Source organism: Triplophysa dalaica, chromosome 4, assembly GCF_015846415.1.
Source record: "Triplophysa dalaica isolate WHDGS20190420 chromosome 4, ASM1584641v1, whole genome shotgun sequence".
NCBI lineage: Eukaryota > Metazoa > Chordata > Actinopteri > Cypriniformes > Nemacheilidae > Triplophysa > Triplophysa dalaica.
This window is the reverse complement of record NC_079545.1, coordinates 27,623,293-27,631,356: the sequence shown is the minus strand read 5'-3', so window position 1 is coordinate 27,631,356 and position 8,064 is coordinate 27,623,293. Positions and strand designations below refer to the sequence as shown.

Genomic DNA, 8,064 nt, shown 5'->3' with positions numbered 1-8,064 from the left:
GTTTCATGTGATGTGTGTGTGTGTGAGTAACACTGTGTTTCATGTGATGTGTGTGTGTGAGTAACGCTGTGTTTCATGTGATGTGTGTGTGTGTAACGCTGTGTTTCATGTGATGTGTGTGTAACACTGTGTTTCATGTGTGCGTGTATGTGTAACACTGTGTTTCATGTGATGTGTGTGTTTGTGTGAGTAACACTGTGTTTCATGTGTGCGTGTGTAACGCTGTGTTTCATGTGATGTGTGTGTGTGAGTAACACTGTGTTTCATGTGATGTGTGTGTGTGAGTAACACTGTGTTTCATGTGTGCGTGTGTAACACTGTTTCATGTGATGTGTGTGTGTGTGAGTAACGCTGTGTTTCATGTGATGTGTGTGTGTGTGAGTAACACTGTGTTTCATGTGATGTGTGTGTGTGTGTAACGCTGTGTTTCATGTGATGTGTGTGTGTGAGTAACGCTGTGTTTCATGTGATGTGTGTGTGTGTAACGCTGTGTTTCATGTGATGTGTGTGTTTGTGTGTGTAACACTGTGTTTCATGTGTGCGTGTATGTGTAACACTGTGTTTCATGTGATGTGTGTGTTTGTGTGAGTAACACTGTGTTTCATGTGTGTGTGTGTAACGCTGTGTTTCATGTGTGCGTGTATGTGTAACACTGTGTTTCATGTGATGTGTGTGTTTGTGTGAGGAACACTGTGTTTCATGTGTGTGTGTGTAACGCTGTGTTTCATGTGATGTGTGTGTGAGTAACACTGTGTTTCATGTGTGTGTGTGTAACGCTGTGTTTCATGTGATGTGTGTGTGTGAGTAACACTGTGTTTCATGTGTGCGTGTGTAACACTGTTTCATGTGATGTGTGTGTGTGTGAGTAACGCACTGTTTCATGTGATGTGTGTGTGTGTGAGTAACGCTGTGTTTCATGTGATGTGTGTGTGTGTGAGTAACACTGTGTTTCATGTGATGTGTGTGTGTGTGTAACGCTGTGTTTCATGTGATGTGTGTGTGTGAGTAACGCTGTGTTTCATGTGATGTGTGTGTGTGTAACGCTGTGTTTCATGTGATGTGTGTGTTTGTGTGTGTAACACTGTGTTTCATGTGTGCGTGTATGTGTAACACTGTGTTTCATGTGATGTGTGTGTTTGTGTGAGTAACACTGTGTTTCATGTGTGTGTGTGTAACGCTGTGTTTCATGTGTGCGTGTATGTGTAACACTGTGTTTCATGTGATGTGTGTGTTTGTGTGAGGAACACTGTGTTTCATGTGTGTGTGTGTAACGCTGTGTTTCATGTGATGTGTGTGTGAGTAACACTGTGTTTCATGTGTGTGTGTGTAACGCTGTGTTTCATGTGATGTGTGTGTGTGAGTAACACTGTGTTTCATGTGTGCGTGTGTAACACTGTTTCATGTGATGTGTGTGTGTGTGAGTAACGCACTGTTTCATGTGATGTGTGTGTGTGTGAGTAACGCTGTGTTTCATGTGATGTGTGTGTGTGTGAGTAACACTGTGTTTCATGTGATGTGTGTGCGTGTGTAACACTGTTTCATGTGATGTGTGTGTGTGTGTGAGTAACACTGTGTTTCATGTGTGCGTGTGTAACACTGTTTCATGTGATGTGTGTGTGTGTGTGAGTAACACTGTGTTTCATGTGATGTGTGTGTGTGTAACGCTGTGTTTCATGTGATGTGTGTGTGTGTAACGCTGTGTTTCATGTGATGTGTGTGTGTGAGTAACACTGTGTTTCATGTGTGCGTGTGTAACGCTGTGTTTCATGTGATGTGTGTGTGTGAGTAACACTGTGTTTCATGTGTGCGTGTGTAACACTGTTTCATGTGATGTGTGTGTGTGTGAGTAACGCACTGTTTCATGTGATGTGTGTGTGTGTGAGTAACGCTGTGTTTCATGTGATGTGTGTGTGTGTGAGTAACACTGTGTTTCATGTGATGTGTGTGTGTGTGTAACGCTGTGTTTCATGTGATGTGTGTGTGTGAGTAACGCTGTGTTTCATGTGATGTGTGTGTGTGTAACGCTGTGTTTCATGTGATGTGTGTGTTTGTGTGTGTAACACTGTGTTTCATGTGTGCGTGTATGTGTAACACTGTGTTTCATGTGATGTGTGTGTTTGTGTGAGTAACACTGTGTTTCATGTGTGTGTGTGTAACGCTGTGTTTCATGTGTGCGTGTATGTGTAACACTGTGTTTCATGTGATGTGTGTGTTTGTGTGAGGAACACTGTGTTTCATGTGTGTGTGTGTAACGCTGTGTTTCATGTGATGTGTGTGTGAGTAACACTGTGTTTCATGTGTGTGTGTGTAACGCTGTGTTTCATGTGATGTGTGTGTGTGAGTAACACTGTGTTTCATGTGTGCGTGTGTAACACTGTTTCATGTGATGTGTGTGTGTGTGAGTAACGCACTGTTTCATGTGATGTGTGTGTGTGTGAGTAACGCTGTGTTTCATGTGATGTGTGTGTGTGTGAGTAACACTGTGTTTCATGTGATGTGTGTGCGTGTGTAACACTGTTTCATGTGATGTGTGTGTGTGTGTGAGTAACACTGTGTTTCATGTGTGCGTGTGTAACACTGTTTCATGTGATGTGTGTGTGTGTGTGAGTAACACTGTGTTTCATGTGATGTGTGTGTGTGTAACGCTGTGTTTCATGTGATGTGTGTGTGTGTAACGCTGTGTTTCATGTGATGTGTGTGTGTGAGTAACACTGTGTTTCATGTGATGTGTGTGTGGTGTAACACTGTTTCATGTGATGTGTGTGTGTGTGAGTAACACTGTGTTTCATGTGATGTGTGTGTGTGTAACGCTGTGTTTCATGTGATGTGTGTGTGTGAGTAACACTGTGTTTCATGTGATGTTTGTGTTTTCAGACTCTGTGAAGCCGCAGGAGGAGTTTGAGTTGTGTTTGCCGGACGGTGAGGTGACCGTACACGGAGCTGTTGGTGCTTCTGAGCTCATCAACACGGCTAAATCAGGTGCAAATGTGCTTCTAACAAAACATTTATCCAGCATAGTGTTGTAAATATACACTAACATAACATGATGATTCAAATCCTACAGACAACAATTCACAAATGTATTTTCAGTAAAGTGTTACTCTAGTTTTGAATGTGCCGTCTCCAGTCAGGGTTAATAAAGTTTTTCTTTCTTCTATTTTATGATTTCTAAACAAATGTATTTAAGGCGGATCACTTATATCAGTCGTAGACAATTCAGTACAGTTAGCACTCTATTTGTACATCATATTTGAAAATTCACAGTTTAATGATGTTGTGTCAATATTGTGTTCACCGTTTTGTCACATTATTTTGTATTTCTAAACTGAACAGATTTCATGAAAGTCTCGGTGCGTCCTCATGACCAATAGAGTCATTATAAACGTGTGTGTGTTGTGTGTGATGTGCAGATATCCCGTACGTGCTGAAGCTGGAGTCTCACCCTCACACCACCTGTTGGCCCGGTCAGTCTCTGTACTTCATGGCTCCCAGTTTTCCAGATAAGCAGCGCTGGGTGGCTGTTCTGGAGTCAGTGGTGGCCGGCAGCAGAGGATCCCGTGAGAAAACAGAAGCAGATGCTGTGAGTCAATGTTTGTTTTCTCTCGGGTGTTAGGACCACAGGAGGTTATGTGTGTGTGTGAGTGCGAGCGTGTGCGTGTGTGAGCCTGTGTGGGTATGTAGGCGTGAGTGTGTTTAATATTCTGACAATAAAAGTGTGTGTGTGTGAACGTGTGCGCGAGTGTGTAGGTGTGTGTGTTTTAGTGTTTGTGCGCCCGAGTGTGTGGGTGTGTGCCTGTGTGTGTGCTCACGAGTGTGTGTGTTTTAGTGTTTGTGCGTGTGTGTGTGTGTGTGCACCTGAGTGTGTGTGTGGGTGTGTGCATGTGTGTAATACTCTGACAATACAAGTGTGTGTTGTGTTCTGAACACTGTAGGCAGGTGCTAAAAGACAGAAGAATCTCTCACCGATGGTTCAGGTAATGATGTCACAGGTGTGCTGATGTTTCATTGTGTCTGCTGCTTGGATTCTTCCCCACTCAGAGAGAGAGAGAGAGAGAGATTGACACACACATAGAGAAGCTGTGTGTGTGTGTGTGTGTGTGTGAGCATGCAGGTTCCTCTTCTGTCTGGTGTGCCTGTTGCTTGCATCATCATCATCAGGTCATGAGGTCATAAGGTCATGCCTTCATCCCAGAGCTCCAGGACACACAGTGAATGTGAACAGCAGTCAGTGTTTCCTGTAGTGATGTTTAGTGCTGATGATGTCACTCCTGCTGCTGTAAAACACTTTCACCAGATCATCTGAATGTTACTGACACACGGTCAAGTCACCATGAAACCAAAACTCTATTTGTGTTTCTCCTGAAGAAGCGTTTCACTCACTGACTATTTTAAGTGACACATTTAATAAAAGAGACACATCTCCTCTGTCAGACTCGGTTATTGTGAGTGTTGAGTTAGATTGACAAATAATTTGTGACTGTGGTGTAACATTGTCAGCAAGACTCACATCTTTCACTCTTTGATCAGTTTCTCACCTCAGATTCTGATTCAGATCAGCGTGTGAGAAGTTTCACTGCAGGAAACAATGACAGAAACAAACTCTGCTGCCCATGTCATGAGAATGCACTCGCTCTCACTCGCCTCTGTGCGTCAATGTGACAGTGTGGGATCTGTGTTTCAATTTAACCCATCATCTCTCTCTCTCTCACTCTCTCTCTCTCTCTCTCTCTCTCTGTCTCTCTCTCTCTCTGTCTCTCTCTCTCTCTCTCTGTCTCTCTCTCTCTCTCTGTCTCTCTCTCACTCTCTCTCTGTCTCTCTCACTCTCTCTCTCTGTCTCTGTCTTTCTCGTTCTCTCTCACTCTCTCTCTCTCTCTCTGTCTCTGTCTTTCTCGTTCTCTCTCACTCCCTCTCTCTCTCTCTGTCTCTCTCTCTCTGTCTCTGTCTTTCTCGTTCTCTCTCACTCCCTCTCTGTCTCTCTCTCTCTCTCTCTCTCTCTCTCTCTCTCTCTCTCTTTCTCTCTGTCTGTCTCTGTCTCTCTCTCTCTCTCTCTCTCTCTGTCTCTTTCTCTCTGTCTCTCTCTCTCTCTCTCTCTCTCTGTCTCCCTCTCTGTCTCTTTCTCTCTGTCTCTCTCTCTCTCTCTCTCTCTCTCTGTCTCTCTCTCTGTCTCTTTCTCTCTCTCTCTCTCTCTCTCTCTCTCTCTCTCTGTCTCCCTCTCTGTCTCTTTCTCTCTGTCTCTCTCTCTCTCTCTCTCTCTCTCTCTCTGTCTCTCTCTCTCTCTCTCTCTCTCTCTGTCTCTCTCTCTCTCTCTCTCTCTATGTACAGAAGCTGTTGGGTAACTCTCTGCTGAAGTTAGAAGGAGACGACCGGCTGGATATCAACTGTACTTTACCCCTGACTGACCAGGTGCACACCTGTACTACACACACATGCACACGCACACGGCCGTGACGCTTCATATGTTCATATCAAAACTTTCATTATTAAAGCATTAACAAACATTTTATAATGCTTAACAAGTCATTAGTTTCTTTATATTCAAATAGCTGAAAACGTGAGATAATGTGTTTGTGAACATTTACTGATAAACTTATGAAACATTACCTAATGATTATATACTGTTTCTTGATCATTTATAAATGAGGTTTTTCTTCATGTAAACCAAGTCATATCATTTTAAGATGTTTAAAAAGAGGATGTTCATATGAATTGAAAGTTTTATGAAATTCGTTAGCATTTCAATTGACATGAAATAATGATTGGTTAATTATAATACTTATTAAAACTACATTAGTAAACATTAGCAAGCACATTATCTCATATTTCAAGCTATGTGACATAATTAACTAATGATTTCTTAAGCGTTATATAATGATTGTTAATGATTTATTAATGAAAGTCTTCATAAAGTGTTACCAGGTTTTGTCACTTCTGTCATGAATAGGACCTGATTCATCATCTAACCCACATGAACAACTGCTGCAGATGTGTTCTGGATTGTGATTGTGTGTGTTTGTGTTTCAGATTGTGTTGGTGGGCTCAGAGGAGGGTCTCTATGCTCTGAATGTCATTAAGAATTCTCTGACACACATCCCAGGACTGGACTCAGTATTTCAGATCCAGATTCTTAAAGATCTGGATAAACTGCTCATGATCACCGGTCAGTTCTGTGTGACTCTCTCTCTCTCTCTCTCTCTCTCTTTTACTCTGTCTCTCTCACACTCACTCCCTCTCACTTTATCTATCTATCTCTCCCTCTCTCTCTCTCTCTCTCTCTCTCTCTCTCTCTCACACACTCTCTCTCACACTCACTCTCTCTCTCTCTGTCTCACTATCTCTGTCTCTCTCTCTGTCTCTCTCTCTCTCTCACACACTCACTCTCTCACACTCACTCCCTCTCACTTTATCTATCTATCTCTCCCTCTCTCTCTCTCTCTCTCTCTCTCACACACTCTCTCTCACACTCACTCAAGATTCAAGATTCAAGATTCAAAGGAGCTTTATTGGCATGATAAAAGAAAATTTACATTGCCAAAGCACAAGATTAAATATAAACATGCAGAAATACAGATTAAGATCAAAAATAAAATAGAATAAAATTAAAAGTCTATAAGTAAAAATCTATATATATACACATCTCAATATAAACAGAAAAACAGTTTTAATTAAAGTTCTCAATAAGGGTGACAGTGTCAGTTTGTGTGTGTTGTCCTGTCAGTGTTGTGTTGTGTTGTGCTGCTTGTTCTTTGGTCGTGGCAGGACTTGACATATCTTGCAGCCAGGTTTGAGCTTCTTGACTTTTCTCCCAGTATGTATGAGATCTTGTCCTTTTGTTGAAACTGGTCAAAGTCTTTGTGTAAGTTTGTAAACTGGGGGAAGAATGTTTCTCTGATGTGTGTGTAGTTGGGACAGGAGAGGAGAAAGTGCAGCTCTGTTTCCACTTGATTGTGTGTGCAGTGTGGACACAGTCGCTCTTCTCTCGGTGTCCATGTGTGTCTGTGTCTGCCCGTCTCTACAGTGAGCTGGTGATCACTGAGTCTGTACATGCTCAACACTTTTCTTAGTTTAGGGTCTGATACGCTTGTGAGGTATTCTGACACTTTATATTCTCTCTTTAGTGACAGATAGCATTCCAGTTTACTTTGCTGAGCTGTTGCTTCTGTCCAGTGTTGGAGATATTTCTCTTTTTGTCTTTTCATCATTTGGTTTAGTCTGGCTGGGGTTTGGGGTTGACTTGGGCATGTTTGGGGTTGTAGAGTTAGTTGTGAGATCAGTTGGATGAAGGGGTTTCTCTCTGGGCTCAGCTCTTGATGACTTAAGGCTTTGTGATGGAGTGTGTCTGTGTCGCTGTTCTTAAGGTGTGTGTAGAATTTTAAAGCTCTTTTTTGTATTTTAATGATTAGAGGATACAGTCCTAATTCTGCTCTGCAAGCATTGTTTGGAGTTTTTCTCTGTACCCGTAGAATGTTTTTACACATTTCTGTTTGCAGAATCTCTATTGGGTGTTTGTCCCATCTGGTGAACTCTTGGTTGGCGAGAGGACCCCAAACCTCACTTCCATACAGCGCGATTGGTTCTATAATTGATTGTATTATTTTCAACCAGATTACGGTTGGGATGTCAATTTTGATATTCTTTTTGATGGCGTAAAAGGCTCTTCGTGCCTTGTCTCTCAGGTCATTCACAGCCTTGTTTAAGTTTCCGGTGTTACTAATGTTTATACCAAGATATGTGTAGTTCTTGGTGTGTTCTAGGGGCACGTTGTTTAGTTTGAAACGGTGATGTTGATTTTGGCTACTGGGCTTTTTTTGGAATATCATGACTCGAGTCTTCTTAAGGTTAACCGATAGGGCCCATGTTTGGCAGAAAGTGTGCAGGGTGTCCAGATGTTGCTGTAGACCCTCTTTTGTGGGTGACAGCAGCACCAGATCGTCTGCAAACAGGAGACATTTCACTTCGGTGTCTTGTAAGGTCGGGCCGGGTGCTGGTGACTGTTCTAGAGCTCCAGCTAATTCATTGATGTAAATGTTAAATAGTGTAGGACTTAGACTACAGCCCTGTCTCACT

At 42.4% G+C, this 8,064-nt stretch overlaps 1 protein-coding gene across 3 annotated transcripts in view; it reads left to right on the top strand.

Annotated features, from left to right (window-relative positions):
- Positions 1-8,064, top strand: part of cita (citron rho-interacting serine/threonine kinase a) — a 59,329-nt gene that overhangs the window by 41,840 nt on the left and 9,425 nt on the right. For 2 of the 3 annotated variants that reach the window (XM_056745879.1, XM_056745880.1), the window contains 4 exons: positions 2,875-2,979; positions 3,411-3,580; positions 5,323-5,403; positions 6,022-6,157. In XM_056745879.1, the coding sequence (XP_056601857.1) occupies positions 2,875-2,979; positions 3,411-3,580; positions 5,323-5,403; positions 6,022-6,157 (492 nt within the window). Of the gene's footprint in view, positions 1-2,874; positions 2,980-3,410; positions 3,581-3,932; positions 3,975-5,322; positions 5,404-6,021; positions 6,158-8,064 lie in introns of all 3 variants that reach the window. The other variant, XM_056745877.1, reaches the window with a different exon arrangement.